A 20,095-nucleotide genomic window follows, 5' to 3' on the forward strand; every position below is an offset into this window, starting at 1 on the left:
CAAGAGCAGTTAGTTAGGAGGACCCCAGCGAGGGTCGAAATTATAAAATACAAAATTCTTTCGGAATACAAGGCTAGTGATTATTTTAATTATTAATATTACTCTGTAGCATCCATTAGCGAACATTAATTAGTAGACTAATTACGCCAAAAAGTGTTTGAAACGACGGAAGCAAAAGGCTGTTTACTAGCAAGGCAATGACAGTAAAGCGGAAATTATATATATATATATATATATATATATAGAGAGAGAGAGAGAGAGAGAGAGAGAGAGAAAGAGAGAGAGAGAGAGTGCGCAAAGAAAAAGCTTTGAAGGTTCCATCTGTAAGTAGTTGAAGATTAAGGTAGTAACTGCTGTTATGGAGCACATGTTGTTAAAATAGTAAGATTGAAGAAAAAAGGATGTATAAAAAGAACATACGTGTTATTGATTGGGTATTAATATGAGAAACATAGCTTTAAGTGGCAGAGTGTTTCTCAATAAACATGTTATGAGGATATCAAGTGTGAATTGTATTTGGTTAAGTACTCAACTTTTTGCCACCTAACATCCTCTCAGGCTTACTTGGAAAATTTCTTAACCTTTTCACTGCTAAACTGCTATCTGACATCCACCTCGGTAACCCGAGAGAATGTTACGAGGCGAAAATGTTAAATTAGATGCAGGACAGTTAATATATACTTAATCAGACATGATCCATACTTGATACCTTCATAATATGTTGCTTATTCAAATATACTACACCAACTTACTATTCATTTCATAAAGATAGGGCCCTGACTTCGCGGTACTGCCCTGACGTTCACTCAAGACTTATATTGCATTGTCGTACCTTGTTAGAATTGTTGGAATGTTGTCTTTTCAATACTTAAGACACAGAAATTTTCTCTGTATTGTGTAGTGAGAAACAAATAGGAATTAATGAAAAAGTGCGTATTTTATCACACATTTTTGGTAGACTAATGTTTATAGGACTATATCTCGGAAAGGAGATCACATGAAATAATTCCCTGTGCACGATATGTAGGTGCATCTATTACCTGTAAGTTCTGAAAGTTTCATTACTCAACACGTAGTAATTTTCTTGTTATTCAGTAAAAAGTTAGACATCATTATCTCTGAATTGCTGCGGTGTATTATCAATCTGAAAAAACTTAGCGTGAGCTGGGGCCGAACCAAGGACCCCGTGCACCAGAGGCGAATGCTCTAACACTGAGGCACCGCGAACCTGTCTTTCGTATATTAAACTGCTCCCTAAGATTTATGGTATCAGGAAAAGCTGAAAACAGTTCCTCGTTTACTTAAAAGTGTCTCTAGATTCTTGTTTCTTCATGGTCTTTAAGTTATTCGATAAAAATAAAGAGAAAACAGGAGGCGCGTCTATGGAAACGTCCGGTTTCCGTTAAATTGGCTGGTATTGCAGTATGTTATGTATTTTGATCCCATAATGAAAGGTCTCAATGGGCACAAAACCAAAAAACCATACGTTTTTGAGAGATCCGCTGATTATTATCGTCACTTAAAGACATACACTCCCTCGTAAACTGAAAATAATAATTAGGTTGATATTTTATGTGACAGGTATGAACGAGTCTCACTAGGGTATAGTGGGGTTTTTGGGGTCCCTGATTAAGAATCCGATGTCGGTTGATCTCCATCACGTCAGGTTCAAGGTCATTTGAAAATCAAATCGAGAGGCACCGTTGCAAAAATGTGAACAAAAAGTACATAATAAAGGTTTTTCGAGTCGCTGAATCCGATTATATCATTTTCTTGATCCGACAAGGTCATTTCAGTGTCATTTCAAGGTCAAACTTGAAAAACCGTATGAAAAATCTAAAAAAGTGATATATATATGTTTTAGGGTAACTGATTCCAAATCCGAGGTCAATGATAATCGAATTTACCATTAATGTTGTCCATTTAGTGTTCCAGTCAGTCATTTACAGTGTCTTCTTCTTCAGTAAAGATTTGTTCTACATCTCATCACTCTTGCACTTCGACCTCCAGTATTTCACCTTCATTTCCATCGTTGTTCACATTACGATTACCAGCATATTGTATGTATTCCAGTAAACCTCGATTAGGATATTTGATTTGTTCTTGATGTCAAGCCCGTCCTGAAAACAATTGCAATTCCATGGCCAGCAATTTGTATCATTCACTGCAAAGCGTATCCAAAAGTGATATTGAGTAGCCTTTCTAAATCTTGAAAACATTCTAAAACGTAACAATCCTGGTAGAACTTAAAACCCAATCTATGAATTTTTTCAGATTTTATCATATAGTTTTTTAAGTTTGATCTTCAAATGACCTTGTCAGTTCAAGAAAATGACATAATCGGATCCAGCAACTCGAAAAAACTTTTATGTACTTTCTGTTCAGATTTTTGGAATGTTACCTCTCGATTTGACCTTCAAATGACCTTGAGCCTGATGTGTTGGAGGTCAACTGACCTCGGATTCTTAATCAGCGACCCCAAAAACCCTAGTATACCCTAGTGAGACTACTTCATACATAAAATGTCAACCTAATTGTTATTTTCAGTTTACGAGGAAGTGTATGCCTTTTAAGTAACTGTAATAATCAGCGGATATTTCAGAAACGTGTGTTTTTTGGCTTTGTGCCCATTGAGACTTACCAAAATACACAAATACTACAGTGCCAGCAAATTTAACGGAAACCAGATTTCCATAAGCTCTGAGCGGGGTCCTTTTTCAAAAATTAAAATTGGTATTATTCTAGAGCCATTTCACTCATTTTATGCTGTACTTGTTAGATGAATCCGTAAAAGCATATTGTTCGCTCACCTCGTAATGTTCCCAGCTAATTTTTATGAATACAGCGAGGGAAAAAAAAAACTGTAGGAAGCAGATCGTAGTAGAAAAAAACTCGTAACTTCAAGATAAGGCTATATTACTTTGTGGTTGGATATCAGAGCTTTAAAAAAGTCTCAATTTGATTCATTACGAAACGTACCTCACCGCGCCGTGAAAACAATCATGTCTGAATATTTTCCATCCAGACGTATGAACAACACCGTTAATAGGCATAATTGAATAATGAACGATTCGTCACAAGTAAAACGCGTACTGCATGAACACTTTCTACGGTTCCATTGTTCAGTATTGGATAATAAGATCTGTAGAAAAGCTGCTTCGTATTAACGTAGTGTGATTCCAGAATCTAAGCAAACAGAGTACAATCAGAAAATTCAGTAAAGGTTGTCAATGTTTCTGGAGTTATATATTAAGGAAACATGTATTATCCTTTCCGGTGATCATTGGATATCTATCTATTAAAATGCTAGGTTTATATGTTTATGGTCAAGAGAAGTTTATATGTTTGTTCCCCATCTTCCGACAATGAGATCTCGAAAAGCCGCAAGTGCTAGAAACGTGCCGTTTTCTCTAGTCGATTTCAAATTTTATATGGATTTGCCAGTTCTCATTCAAATTTTCGAAAAACTTTCTCTATTCCATATTTTAGGCGTCGTTTTGACCCTGTTAGTTTAATATTGGCATCAGGATGTTAAGGTTTGATACCCTTGTGAAAGGCAACCATTAGAGAAACTACGTATAGCGGGTTGATGGACATTTCAAGGCGCTTTGCGTTAGTCTGAATGACAAAACCTATTGCAACTTGGCAACTTCTAAGGCTTGTGGACCCACAATGAAGCGTACTCGGATATGGAATTATAAGAGAAAAATATTTGTATTTGGCATCATCTATCACTTATCCAAGTTTGCCACAAACTCACTGCAATATTCTATATATATTAAATATCTGTTATATATTTATATGTTTGTCTATAGTAATTCACTCCATTTGAGAGTCTTTCTGTCCTTTACTTGTATCCGTAAAGGGACTTACGCAGATCTAGTGAGAAGTGGGAAGATGATTCACGCTCATACTAGAACTGTGCTATGTAAATAGCGCAGGTTATCTAGTTTTATGTTAAAAACTCTCCACATCGTCTGGTAGTTTTGCTGTTTTTGCATTGTTTTTAACTGTATGTATTATTGAGTATGTTTTATTCTTTATTTTCAGTCTTCACCTTACAAGTGGACAGAAGCCAGGAGGCATGACTGCCCCAACCATCACAGCAAACGGGGCAGTGGGTAAATAATAATCCAACCCCTCTGATGAGACTTGTGAAATAACTAATCACAACGTGCGGCCATGGAAAGAGCTCTGTAAATAATAATAACTGCAGTACAAGTTTTCTTTTCCTTTCATTCTTTGCATCTTATGTGTTCAAGAAAGAAAAAAACTGATTGTAGGAAGAATTACTCGTTACAGTGTGGACGGACAAAGAAAAAAGGGAATAGTTAACAATTTCTTCCTTCCAGCTTAAATAAGTATTAGGTAGATGTGTTTTTCAGTAGTAATTCCCCAGTTTGATTCAGGATAGGGGACAGTTCTTCAAGCAAAATAGTGTTGTATATTTCATTAAAAGAAAGAAGATGAAAGAGAAAATAATGTCGTGTTCGCATATTATTATTATTATTTAAATATATAAACATTCTGCTTGTCAGTACTGTCCTCGTGTAGTAAAGGAAAACTTGTACTGTCAATTTGATGAATCTTGTTTATATACAAGACCATCCCCTCCACTCTTGACACCTAACACAGAAAAGGGGAGGGAGAGAGGAGGGAATTACTTGTATGGTGCAGCCCATCGCCACTCTTTTAAATAAATATATATATGTATCAACACTTGCACACACACACACACACACACATATACACATACATATTTTATATACTACTACTACTTTCAAATATATATCTGCCAGCACGGTTTGAAACTACGGAAATCATAGACAGTTTCCCCCATTACATTTCTTTTATAAAAAGAGAAACCGTAAAATATTAAATAATTAGAATGGCATGGGTTGATCACCTACTTCCTCTTTTTGCTAGTCTCGGGGAGTTGTTTCACAAAGAGAATTTTTCCCAGAATACACGTCGAGCAGATTAAAAAAAAAAAATGGTCAAAAATGAAGTTACAAAACACGTGACTTGACTTTTCTGGTCTTTTAGTAGTGGCTAAATACGGATATAATTTTTAATAATTATAGGCAAACTATGTGTTTGTTGATTTAGTTGTTTGTATGTAAATGTGGTAACTCTGGGAAACATTTTCCTACTTTTCGTTACAACGTACTGCAAGGTTTATTGAACATATGAATATGGAATTAAGATTTCATTAAAAAAAAAAAATATCTAAAGTGTAATTTGAGAAAATTGTGTATGAAAGCAGCGAATGTGCTACTTTTTTTATTTGTTTTTATTTGATTTAATCATGAAATATTTAGTTTCATTTTTATCTGGTAGATCTGCCATGAGGACTGGCAATAGTGTGCACGTGTAATTTGCAGTTTTTGCTACTTATCATTGCTTTTTCGTTTATTGATATATATACATGCATATATATAGATACATGTATTTCTTCTAAGAATGCGTAATTGATATTGATATCAGATTAGTGTAATATTAGTACTATTACATATACTATTTCAAAGCAATTTCTTTTTAAAAATTTAAAAACCATTATCTACAAGCTTTTTATCGTATATTCTTCCCTTTATACAGCATACACACAGGCTTTAGTTGAAGAAACAAAAACTGTCACATAAGTTTAGCACTAAAGTACATTTTGTTAATAAATAAAAATCACTTCTAAAGAAATGGAAAAACCGCTTTCACCGTTATCATAGAAAAAAAAAATGTTCCATGTGTATGTTATTTCTTGTGCTTTATACAACAAGCATTTTTAATGTTTCGTAAAGCTTATTTTTGCACTTTATTGTAGTACCATGTTAGAGCTTTCGGGGCTGGGTAGATATTTGATAAACTTATGATGAATAAAAGTGTATGAAGAGTTTCAATTTTAATATTGAGAAATGAATTAAAAAAACAACAAAAAATAATAATGGACTGGAATGCCTGAAAAAAGTTATGTGGCGAAGCAAAATTATTTTTTCTTTTTTCATGTTTTATATGTGACAGAGCAACTTGTTTCCATGCTTTTTGTCTTCGTCGACTTGCATTTTTTTTTTTTAATTGTTGGTAAAGGTGTTCCAATGTTACACACCTCATGCGTCTCCCTGCATGGAACGGCCATTTTCTTCAGGGAAACGCATGTAAATGGCACTGGAAGCAGGTTGCTTCTTTTGAACCTTGTACCCTGAGACTTTATGTAGGTTATAACTGTCTACTGGAGACAGGAAAAGTTCAAATAAAGAAACAAACTTTGATATTGTCTTTTTTTTTTATTTCCTCACTCTTTTCATGTACGTAATTTATAATATAGTTTGTATGTCTGCATCGCATTCATTAGCATTACTTATAGTAGCATACTTAATACATTAGCATTAAGTAATGTAATCACGTTATAAAATACAGTTAAGCCTATATTGGCTATCATCGATTCTATTGAAAATTGACTAATTTACAGAAAATAAGTGTATTTTGAAGCAAAACATTTTACATGTCCGCATTTCTATTGTAACTAATTACTACCTACGTATTATCAGGTTGGTGTAATAGTAATTGCGGTTTTTGTTAGTTTAAACTTTGATCTTTAATTTTGGAAAAAAACTATTATTTAATTGCTCACAATATTAATCAAGCACTGACCAGGGGACTATCAGTAAGGGTAAAGCTGAACATTGGTTCAAAAGTTTCGTCAAGGAGATGAAAGCCTTAAAGAGAAAGAGGTCTCATGCATCCTTCTGCGATTGAAGATGAAAAATTGAGTCATTCTTGAAACGGACCCATTCGAAACAAGCAGGTTTCGACATTTGCACCAAATGTAAAAACCAAAAAAGCTCGACAAATTAGTACTAAACGATCTGAACGAAAAACCAAAAAAACTTCGCCGATCTGAAGTCTACTGTGCGTTCTTCTTATTCTTTTTCGCGTTGTAATATGCGACAAGAAATGAACCCTATACGGGGTTCCACGTAGTGACTAGACAGCTATGTAACACCAAAGCACTCTTCCTAACCAAACCTGAATCAAAAATGTTAATGGTTAAGTTTGCTGGTCGGCACGAAAAAACATTTATTCACCTGCAACTTCTTGACCTCTAGCAAAACCATCACATCAGCGAAGTACTGCCATGAAATCGACAAATGCAGCAAGAACTGCAAAATTTGATGGCCAACATTGATCAATTAATATTGTAATGACATAGGTAGAAGCTAAATAACGGTCCAGGCTAGTCTTTTCCCCTTCACCAATTTATTATAAAATTTGTTAAATACAAATGTCTTTGATTACAAAGAGTAAAAATAGTGTATATCTTGTTATTAACCAGATGAGAGGAAATAGGTGTTTTGCATAGTGCCTCTTCTCTCAAGGCAGCTTCGCGAGGCTTGGTTGTAGTAAGGATACCTAATCCAATGCGACCTCAGGGCAGGTGTTAGTTAGTTGATCAGTTGGTCGACTGATGCCGGGTCCCTCGGTAGTCGAGCTTTTATCTGTCCTCTTCGGGTCCTTCCGTGAGGTCCGTCTTCTTTCGGCACTCCTTGGTGTCTTTCGTGTCGGCTTCTTGTCTGCCACGCTGTTTACAATCAATAGCACGTGTTGTGTTGACATGTGCTTTTGTCGTGATGTCGGGATCTTTACAATATGAACCACTTCGTCTATACGGAACGCAAGACCATTGCTCCACAAATGGCTGAACAAAAACAACTAGGTTACGAAACTACCTAACCCAGCTTATTCACCAGATCTGTCCCCGATTACCACTTTCTTAAGCACCTAGATACCTACCTGCAGCAAAAGGTTTTCAATAACCAAGTAGAAGCCCAAAACTCTTTCGGTATTAGAACTCCAGATTTTTATGCTTCCGAAATCAATAGAAGTGTTTCTTATTGGCAAAAATGGATAGATTATGATTGTTCTTATTTTGATGAATAAACTTTGAGATGTTATATATACTACTTTAAAGTTCATAATTCAAAACCGATATTATTTTTGCACCAACCAGGATTTTGTCAAAAATTCTTACCGTAGTTTATTATTCGCATATTATGATTTAAATGAAATTTCAATATGTTAATTACCAACAAAACGCTACGACACACCTTTTATTGTTTTATTCCTTCCTCATGTGACGACAGATGCAGATAACATCGTCAGAAATATTCCATGCTGCCTCATCATGAAGTGGCAAACTCCAAATACAGCCCTTAGTTATAAATTTACAAACAGCTACATTCACCTACACTTGGATGTTAAGTATTGATTAACAAGGTCTTCGGATGGTATCATTTTTCTCCACTTGGTAATACGTATGTGATCGTCATTTGTATTATATTTCCTGCAGGTTTCCGAAAGGAAAAGCATTCGAAAACGCGACGAAAACAAAGGGCATCCAGAGCTCAATAAATCCATCTTGGCTAGACTACCAATGTTTTGCGAAGAGAATCTAAGTGAGAAAACTTAATGGTGCCGATCTGTTCATACATTCGCCGATAATGGATACAAAAAAGGAATGAACAATACCATCGCCGCACTGTGTTGATAGTTTTCTGTGAAAAGCAGTTTTCAACCTTGCGGTCATTGACCTTCCAAAATGTAAAAATAAAAGATGTTCTGAGAAGGTACCGGTATCAAAGAAATGAAAATGAGTATGAACTTATATCGAACTTCAACCGATGTAAATTTAATATTGACAACATGTGAATAGCTTCAATGCAACCAAGTTCTAAGATAGATAGGTGGTTAATTTACAGAATAGCAAGTAGTTCATGTCTCACGGAAAGCCGCAGGTTCTACAACACTAAAGCAACATTAAATGGCGAAGATAGATTTTCCTGTAAAATGAAATGATGGAAGTTTCTTTGTTGATCTAATAAGACTGCTAGCTACCGTCTCCCTTGGGTACTGGCTTCCAGAGTATTCCCTAAAGAAACAGTTGATAACAAATCAGGTCAGAGCTCGTGTCCTGTCCAAGGGCAAATTTACAGTAGTAAGATAAAACGAGCGGTTTGACATGAGTAGCCTCAGTGGTTCGGAAACTTATGTTTAATCATTCATACTTTTGTGCACATACGACTGGCAAGCTGACGATCCATAAGTATTTGCACACATGCAAATAAAAAGAGAATATTACTTTGGATGAATTCCTATTTATTGAAGATATGTATATGTACGAAGTAAACAAAAAGATATTAACAACACAAAATTTTTACTTAATACAGCATGAATGCTTGAGCGAATGCAATTGCGCACGCACTTGAGAAATATAAAACATTTAATATCACGAAAATATATATATAGATATATATCTATGGTAAATGAAGACAGAAAATATAGCCCTTTCGTTATATTTGTGATCACTTTCACTAAATCACTATTCACATTGAAGTTGGGCTTTCACTGCGAAACAGGGACAATGAGTGTGGGGATTGGAGGGAATACTAACTTCCGACGAAGCTCCGCAACTTCAAAGATGATGCACTTATAAAGTATCTATGCAAACAACACTACATCTACTTTTCAATTGATGCTGTAACTATAATTTCCTCAAATACCTAATACTTTTTTCGTAGCTGTTCCATGTTAACACATAAGTAAGTTTATCTGCAGGAGACTTACATTCCTCCTTCACTCAATACTAGACGCCAACTCCTCGCTTCTGCCAACACTTGGGAAAATGCCGGTTATCGTGTCTGGTTGGCAGTGCATTTTATAATTTAATAAGAGAAACAAAAGTTTGTATAACCCTACATAGTACAAATATAGCGGTGGTAGATTTAATAGCTCTGGCAACACGTGTTTTAGTTTCGTGGGAGCGATAACCTGGAGATTGGAATTAAACAAGTGTTGCAGACCACAGTCCATGACTGATGGATTTTCCACCTCATAGTTCGATACAAAGCAGTTTAGTGAAAAAGCATGCACATTGGCAATTGGTGTGGCTTAACCATTCTGTCTGCGACTCATGCAGGCTGCGAGCACTGTTCTCACGATAGGTGAGGTAACGAAACGTTAATGCGTGGGAATGCAATGTTCAACGCGCACTTGTTTACACTGTAACAACTTCGTGTCTAAAAAGATTTCCAAACTTTAATAATTACTGTTATGAAGAATATATACAAAACAGTCTTAGTAGCGAAAACCATGAGTTGGTAACTTCACTCAGGGAAAGAAAAAGTTTGCTGTTTCAAAGCACTATGCTAATGAGATAAGAGTTCGGTTCAGAAACAACGAATTCTTTGTATTATCGTCAGAGACGATAAGTCTGAGGACCACCTGCGGGTAAAGAAAGAACAGAGTTTCTAACCAGCTCGGAAGCGTTCAGAGCCAAGCAAGAAAAATAACTCCTCCTTTTCCGTGAATAAAATAATAATTTTGCGTGATTAAATGTTAAGAAAATACACAATCTGTCCAAAAGTGCAACCTTGTGCCCATGCTGACGGTCACAACCTGGCGATCTGTAAGGGACCAACACATTGCGAGCAAGCGAAGTAATGCGTTGAGAATCATGGACAATTACAGGTTGGAAAACGAGTTGGGAGATTTTTAGTTTCTTTTCAAAATATGGAGTTTATAACACTGCTCTTGATTCACTGGGTGTGGAGGATTATGGGGAAAACATTTTTCAGTGAACACTTCGCAGTGAATAATTTGGATAGTATGGATTTCTCACTATAAATCACTAGGGCTATTTATTTATTTGAAACACTGTTGATCTAGATGGATGACTATCAGCTGATTCCAGATTCCATAAGTGGTTGCAGGAAATTCCACATCCAGATGTCTTCCTTGTTTCTTCTGTGGTGAAAGTTCCAAATGGTAAAATCCAGCTTCCTTGGCAATTGGGGTTATAGGGCGCGAAGACATTTGTAGCACAAATGAAAGCCTCTTTCTTTGAGAATAAATATCCTCACTTCACTGTAAACATTTGCTTTATAATAATCTTTTAGATATATTTACTATTCGTTTGTGATGTGTATAACACTTTGAGCTAAAGTGATCATGTGAAGATAAATATGTGGTTTCACCTGTATGTGTGAAAATGTTTATAGGGCTATATAGTTTTCTTTTTATTTATTTATTTTTTGTTTTATAAGAGCATTCATGCTTGAACCGTTAAAATATTTAGATGAAAACTAACAAATATAGACAAAATGTAGAAATATAAAAATACTGAATATCTTTAGAATACTTGAGTATATCGAATGAATATGCTAACTTCAAATAGGATTATTAAAAAAGTTTGATTTATTAATCTGTTTATGAATAATCGTAATATAGGTTCATTCACCTGGATAGGGATGTTAATTCGTGGTAATCCTGAGGATTTATACGAACGAACATTCGTGAGATTAGTTTTGTGTGAACTTTAAGAACGCAAAATCTTGCATAATGACAAACAAAAAGTTTCAAATTCCCAGATATGGGTAGAATACATATATATACTCCAACAAATAAGAATTCTTTCGAAAAAAACATTTGCAAATTATCCCTTCATTTATGTGTATTCTAAACACCTCATGAATTCACATGCCAGTACGCATATATCTCATTGAATTATTTTAACTAGTCTCATTCATTAACTATTGAAGATGCCAAGTTTCAACTATACTATTCTTTGATCTTATTAAAGTAAAGACAGTTAACCATTATTGAAGAATGCATGTAAAAGAATATTCATTAGTCTTTATATGACAGCTGTTACACGAGACGTCTGTGGAAAATATTCATCACGTTTAAAACGAAAGGTAAGAATAAAGGAATACTAATCTTGCATACTTCCAAGATTTTTTTAAAAATCTGGCTTCTAATGCTTGTGATAGGATAATAAAATTTTATTAATACAAAATCAACAATGCATGACAACTATGTATAGACATATTTATAAATGCAATCCTCTCTTATGACGCAAAATTCCATCGTAAACAAACGCTTAGCTTTGTCGTAATGGATGCTCATCGGCACGTCCATAATAGCCGCAAAGTCTGCAATAATATACAACAACATGTTCATTAACGACACATGTATATTTATTATAACATTCATATATTCGCCATTTCAGACTATAACTTAACGTATGCCTAAAATAAAATCCTATTAGCACTTCATTGCAATGAACACGCAAAGACGCATACTGACAATAATAAGATATAATATTCCTTAAAATAACAAGATATAAATATTCCTGAAATATTCATTATCAGTGAAAATAAGACGCCGTGAATTAGAAACACTAAAACGAAATAAAGACTTCAATAACATTTCTCGGATGAGCTTGTTAACTTTCAAGCTGTAAAATCAAATAAATGGTTAACAACAAGATTTTCAGTTAAAGTAAGAATATTAACATTAATATTACTTCAGGTTGATCAATTTTAAACTTCTGGCATCAACAGAAATTAATGGAAATTAGCTGGCATGGTAGAAATAATTAGTTTTTAAAGTTGTATGCGTTCTTGTTTTACTAAATAAATAAAAATTACAATAGCTGCGCAAAAAATATTTAAAATATATTATAATGCATGCAAACATAATCTTAAGATACATGAAGTAAAATATGGATACACAAATATTTCACAAAATTAAAATACTGGTTACACAGAAATACTTCAGATTTTTCGTGGAAACCTGTTAAAATATGAAAATGGCATTAATAGGTATAAAATTCACAAACGTTGAAATATTGATTAGAGCATAAAATACACTATAACAGTAATACAATGGAACATCATTAAATTTTAATAGAATAGAATAGAATAGAATATTTTATTGTCATTGAGCTTTACAAGCAATAGACAACGTCCGAATGAAATATACATATAGATACAGATATATAAAATACAGATACAGATATATATATAAAATAATCATTACATACAATCAGTTATTCGTTAATATTATATATATATACATATATATATAAAATAATCATTACATACAGACAATCAGTATTGGTTAATATTAAATATATATATAAAATAATCATTACATACAGACAATCAGTTATTGGTTAATATTATTATGAACAACCTAATAATATTTGAAATAAAGTGATACTGCAAACTAGGACACAATGTCTTGACATTCACTAAACTCTTGAATTGAGTAAAATGGATTCGTTATTAACCAGTCATATAACTTTTTCTTAAAAACCTTAAATGGCAGCTGTTGTATGGAGGATGTTAGTTTATTAAATAGCTTTGGTCCTATAACTAAATAACTATTTTTGATCTTCGATAATCTAGTGAAGGGTATATCAATTTTCTTACACAATCTAGTATTATATGTATGTACTTCATCTCTGAGTGTCATATTTGCCAGGTTTTTCTTAGTGTAAAGTAGCACTTGATAAATATATACATTAACTACTGTCATTATCTTAAGCCTGATAAATAGTGGTTTGCAGTGTTCTTTATCATGTGTTCCAACAATAATCCTGATGGCTTTCTTTTGCAAAACTAGAACATCATGTGCTTGGCTACTGTTACCCCAAAGCAAAATCCCATATCCAATTATGCTGTGAAAAAATGCAAAATATGAATTCCTCAGATACTCATAAGGAACTGTATCTTTTAATTTTCTTAACAGAAAGAGCACTCGGGAGAGCTTTGTACATACATATTTGACATGTTGTTCCCAGGTTAGTTGGCTGTCTATATGTATACCAAGAAATTTAACCTCAGATACATCATAGTTTCCTCTATCATTGCAGTGATTGAGACTAAAGGTTACTTTTTTTGTTTTATCTTGATTTAGCACAAAACCATTTCTTTTAAACCAGGTCGCTGCCTCTCTTAATGCGCCTTGAGCTTCTATATACACTTCTTCAAAGCTTGTATTTATGTTAAGTAGCGTATTGTCATCCGCGTATAGAATTGATGTGGTATTAGTATTTAGAGGCAAATCATTTATCATTATTAAAAATAGTACCGGACCCAGAACAGAACCCTGCGGTACCCCATATTTCACTTCTAAGATGTTTGAATACATGTTGTTAACACTGACTATCTGTTTACGTTCCTTTAAATAGGATTTTACAAAGTTTAAACTGCTACTGTGGAATCCGTAATACGCTAACTTATCACATAGAATTTTATGATCAACACAGTCAAATGCTTTACTTAAATCGCAGAATGTAGCTAGAGCAAAACCCTTATTTTCAAAAACTTCATATATTTTTTTCGTTAGTGATTCTACTGCATCAATTGTGGATTTCCCAGATCTGAATCCAAATTGAGCTTCTAGAATTATGTTTTGCTCAGTCATATATTTATATAGCTGATCTTTAACAATAGTTTCCATAATTTTAGAAAAAACTGGAATAAGGGATATTGGACGGTAATTAGATGAACACGATCGATCTCCCGTTTTGTGTATAGGAATAACTTTTGCTATTTTAAGTGCTTTGGGAAAAATACCTTGAGAGAAACATTTGTTGAAGCATATTGCAAGGGGTTGCGCAATTTGATTAATTATAGCTTTTATAAGGTTGCTCGATATGTCAAATATATCCTTACTGTCCGAAGTTTTCATTTTTTTAACTACTTTTATGACATCATCAGGGCTAACATGGTTAATAACAAAAGAACTATTAAATGGAGTATGTTGACTTAAATACTGATACATATTTACATTAGTATCTGCATTGTTTTTTCTTGATTTCCTCTACGGAAGTAACAAAATACGTGTTAAGAGTATCAGGCGACAGCGTAACATTATTATTGTTATTATTATTTCTATTGCTTACCTTGTTGATTATCTTCCATGCAGTTTTGCATTTATTTGATGATAATTCAATGCAATTTTCATTGTATGTTGCTTTCGCTACCTTTATTGCAGATTTATATTTACTCCTTTGAGACTTATAAATATCACTGGATTCACTAGTCATTTTATTCTTATATATATTATAATACTGCATTACTTTATCTTTCATGGCAGAGAGTTCTGGGGTATACCACGTTCTTTTACCTAACTTTGTTTTCTTTGATGAATTATATCGGACCACCCTTTTAGGCACACACATATCAAAAATATTTAGAAACTTTGTTAAAAAAAGATCAAATGTATCGCTGGCATTTAAATTATCATACCTAATGTTAACTTCCCAGTTTATACACGATAATTGTTGAATGAAACTTTGCAAATTAGTTTCTGTGATGGGCCTAGTTGCTATAAGTTCGGTGGTGGGAAAACTAAAGTTGCAGGATTCTACTTTTGTTGTACTTAGATTGACTAGCAGGGCATCATGATCTGAGAAAGGAAATTGACATACATTACTGGTTAAATATTCCGTTTTTACATTGGTAAATGCATTATCTAAGCACGCTGTGCCTCTAGTCGGTTTACGATTAATCACTTGAAGATTATGTTGTCTGAGTAGATTAAGTAACTCATGGACAGTTCGTTTGTCAGTAGTCACATCAAAATGTGCATTTACATCGCCCCCTATTACTATCTCATAATTATGCCAGTTGCTGAGAAATGCCAATAACTTCTCCAATTTTTCTAAAAAAATATTTGGATTACTATCAGGAGTTCTATAAACAGATACAATTATTAACTTGTACTGATCCAGAAAAATTGCAGTTGATTCAAATTCACGTTCAGTATTAAGAAAAGTTATATCTAATTGACGATATTCTATTTGACTATTAACATAGATAGCGACCCCACCATGTATGTATATACTCCTACTGTAACTATTTGCCATAGAAAAACCATCTATATTGTTGTATTGGAGTTCACTGTCCGCACTCCAATGTTCACTCACACAGAAAATATGTAAATCATTTTCGTAGGCAAAATCTGAAATAAGGAATGACTTGTCCTTCAACCCTTGTACATTAAGAAAGCATAGTTTAAGAGCATTGCTGGTCACTGAGTGTGTATCATCAGCTTTATTAGATAGTTGGGCTAATTGGACAGCATTGACTGAAATCGGTTCTACTCCCTGACTCATATTACCTTGTACATTTGATCGTTTATTAACAGTTACATTTCTACTTATATCATTAATTTTAAGCGACTTTGTTAGGTTTGAAGTTTCCACCCGGCCCCACGAAATTTTCAATTCATTCATGGAGTCGGGTGATTTGGGTTTTCCTGTACAGACCAAGGCATCGCTATTGCCTTTTTACTTTCTAATGTAGTGGCTATGCTCTTATCAATTATTTCACAGATCTTTATACTTAATAGATCCTTCCCTGCTTGATTCAGATGCATACCGTGTTGAGTATACATTTCCCTATACACAGAAACGAAAATGAAATCTTTAAGTTTTACGTCCCACGTTATGCCGTTTAAGCCGGTTCCTTACTTTATTGACTCTTCTAGGTAGCTGTCCAACACAAAGTCCACTCGACATGGTTTCCTTCTCTTTATAGACATATCTAAGACCGTTATGCACATTTCCTGGAAAGTTTTAATTTCTTACTTGCTTCATCACATCAACAACAATACAAAGGTTTGCTGGTACAGTAGCAAACATACAATCATCAGCTACCAAGTTCTTGAGTAGCTTAGATGAGTGTGTGTGCTTCATAGTTGCTAAAGTAAAGTGATCTGAATAAATTTTTAAAAAAACTATTGGAAAGTGTGATATCGTACTTCAAAATTACATCAGTATCATAGCATCTTTCATTAGTAATTTCAAGGATCCTATAGCATTTTTTTAAACCTTAAAATTGTTTATCTTTAACTCGTTGGTCTCGTTATATCTTGATTCCTTCAGTCTTACAATAGGATCAGACAGCAGCTTAGATTTATTTACGAATCTATCAAGATGAAAATCTTCGTAAACCTTAACTTCTCTCTCTAGAAAACTCAAAATTAATTCTTCCGGAGTCTTCCGAACTTCTTTAGTCAGAAAGTTATGCAACTTTACAGTTCCAGAATGTGGTTCGTACGGATTGCCACAATGAGTCTGCATAAATCGTAGAATAGCCTGAACGTGAGATTCAAGCTGAACTGCAACACTTCTTGTCAGTTTATGATGTAAGTCAAGCTCGTAAGTGATCAATATGGTGTTAGTCAATTCCCTAAAAGTATTGCATATAGACAACCTCGTGGCACACTAATTCCCATTCTGCAACACATTCTTTTCGCCGAGCTTCTCTAATTATCCCGCCACTGATTTTTTCACTCCGGTTTATAGTTTGTTCTAAAGTCATACCAGTTCCACAGCATTGAATTGAGTATTTACACGCCGAACAACAAAATGACAATAAATTTGGTGTAGTTGTTTGGATGATCACTGCTCATCAAATTCATAGTTCCCAAATACAATGAACACCATCTGACATAATTAATATAATTGAAAGTTCTAAATATTGGTAATAATTGTTGTACTATCTCAAATGTAGTTGCCACAGTCCTTCCCTATCAGCTCGAATGAGATTTTTTAGAAGTTATCATGTGCGAAAATCCACTCCAATAACGAGCCACCTAGTTTCTTTTTATACAATCTGAGACAAAACTTTTAATTTGTGACGAAGGTCAGAAATTAAATCATTCAGCTTTTGATGTTCTTGAGTATAAGGCTTGTTCCTATTATGCACTTCATCTAAGAGGATTTTTGCCTCATTTTTTAATTTTTAAAATTGCTCCCCGAACTTCTGAAAAAAAATATTTCTATTGTATACGTTCAATAGATCTGCTACCGTCAAAAATGCTTTTAATGAGCAATTGTAGTTGTTACATTTTATAATTGCTGACATTATGTTGACACCGAATATCCTTCTCTGTAAAAGTATGTTCAGTTCCGGGTCCTGACTAGTGTTGTAAAGGCCGGAAAAAAACCGGAAATTTTGGGTAAATTTTTTTACCGTTTTTTCCCCGAGCTTGAAAAAAACGGAAAAATGAGAAAATTGAAATTTTCGAATATTTTACTACATTATGCTTTTAAAAATGATTTACTAGTATTTTTTATTTACTAGTTTACAGCTAAGATCATTGAGTAGTTATGTTTATTGTATTAGAATATGAAAATTTTGCGGCAACAAATATATTTGTACCACTCTTTTCAAGTTAGCACCGTGATAGAATGGAGTTATGGCTACAAAAGATCCTAAAATATAATCCTCGTGGGATTATTTAATATAGACGCATTTAAATTATCTTAGGTAATATTATAAAGTTACCATTTTGTGGCAGGGAAGTGTTAAATAACAGGGCCAGAATCATTTTAGTAAATACCAGTATACTAAAATCAAATATATATATTTTATGAAGATACGTATTGTCCTTGTGCTGTGTAAAATTTCATGAAAATTTTGAACCCGTTAGAAAAAATCTTTTGTCCGGAAACATTATCCGAAAACCCGGAAAATATAATTTAAAAACTATTTCTTCTCCTGATACTAATCTTATTTGCTGTAACGTGTCTGCAGCATATATGTATATAACGTATTTCGCTAGCAGGAAATATACTTAAAGCAACAGCTTTTAATTTCACCTTTAAGTTTTCTGATTTTTGATAAAAATCCCTCTTTGTTATTTGTAATTATATTTTTCGAAAAACTCAAAAAGAGAGATGATCTTATTTACATATACATATATACACCATACAAGTGCGTAAATTTGAGCAGCGACAAATATATTAAAGAATTTAACATGTGAAATTTCCATTCGTTATTATTAAACACTAACAGAATACCCGTTTTTCACACAGGGAGAATACGTTTCATTTTGGGTATAAAGGGCACCAAAACTGTCACCAAGGAACTTAGGGACCCCGAAATCTATGAATTCGACACTAGTAGACCCTATCAGTCATTTTCAATTACTTTTAGATGCCACTTTTCCCCTTTAGGAGTAACTAATGGGGGCTGAATTTGGATTTAAACTGCATCGAAAGTATTAATGTTTATCTCAGGACCCCAAAAACCATGGACTCGACACTAATATCGGTCATTTTCGATCATATTTATATATCTCCCCATCCCGAAGTTCGTGGATGAATTTGGATTTAAATAGCATCGGAAATGTCACTGCTCATCTCAGCGACCCCGGAAACTATGGTTTTGACACTAATATCGGCCATTTTCAGTCATTTTTATATATCTCTTCCTACCCAATTTGCGGGTCTGAATTTGGGAAGTGTTACTGTTCATCACAGCAACCCCCAAAACTATGGATTCGACACTAATATTGGTAATTTTCGATCATTTGTATATCTCCCCTCTCCCCCGCCCCAGGTCAAGGCGCTGAATTTGGATTTAAACGGCATTAAAAGTGTCACTCTTCATCTCAGCGACCCTAAAAGCTTTGGATTGGACACTACTAACAGTCATTTTTGATCATTATTTTATATATCACCCCTTCCCCCCTCCCTAAGGTTTCGGCGTTGAATTTGTATTTAAACTGCATTGGAAATGTCACTGTTCATCTCAGCGACCCTGAAAACTATGGATTCACACTAATATCGATCATTTTGCATCGTTTTTATATATCCCCCTCCTCCCCCAGTTTGTGGGGATATATTTGGATTTAAACGACATCGAAAGTGTCACTGTTCACATCAGTGACCCCGAAAACTATGGATTCGACACTGATATGGCTTTTTCAATATATATATATATATATATATATATATATATACACCCTTCCCCCTCCCTTAAGTTGCGGGCCTGATTTTTATTTAAACAGCATCGGAAGTGTTACTGTTCATCTCAGCAACCACGAAAACTATGGATTTGACACTACCATCGGTCATTTTTGATCATTTTATGTATCCCCCTCCCCTTTTCCCAAGTTGTCAGCAACTCCGAAAACTATGAGTTCGACACTAAGATCGGTAATTTCTTCCTACAAGTTGCAATTTCAAAGTGAAATGGCAAAATCCATCCCAGGCCTGAACCTCATCTATGTTGAAAATTTTTATCGAGATCAGTCTGGTGGTTCAAGAGTGTTAAGTTAGAAATATAGTCACTTTCATTTTTATATATATAGATAATTTGTCGCACTAGAAAACAGGTATTTGTTTACATACGTAATTTTGTACATAAAGTTTATATTAAAAGTCTGTATTTGAATATTAAATAATAGTAATTATATGTTTTAGTGCATGAGCATTAGTGGAATTTGCCTATTGCTCTTT

The 20,095-nt window shown here is 34.0% G+C and overlaps 1 protein-coding gene across 9 annotated transcripts in view; it reads left to right on the forward strand.

The window, feature by feature from the left end:
* The window catches only part of stau (double-stranded RNA-binding protein Staufen), a 185,604-nt gene extending 179,341 nt beyond the window's left edge, over positions 1–6,263 (forward strand). For all 9 annotated transcript variants that reach the window (XM_081755796.1, XM_081755798.1, XM_081755801.1 and 6 more), the window contains one exon: positions 4,051–6,263. In XM_081755796.1, the coding sequence (XP_081611922.1) occupies positions 4,051–4,129 (79 nt within the window). In that variant the 3' untranslated portion in view covers positions 4,130–6,263. The remainder of the gene's footprint in view (positions 1–4,050) is intronic.
* The last annotated feature ends 13,832 nt before the right edge of the window (positions 6,264–20,095 follow it).

The sequence above is a fragment of the Thermobia domestica genome, chromosome 4 (genome assembly GCF_964235325.1).
Source record: "Thermobia domestica chromosome 4, izTheDome1.hap1.1, whole genome shotgun sequence".
Taxonomy (NCBI): Eukaryota; Metazoa; Arthropoda; class Insecta; order Zygentoma; family Lepismatidae; genus Thermobia; species Thermobia domestica.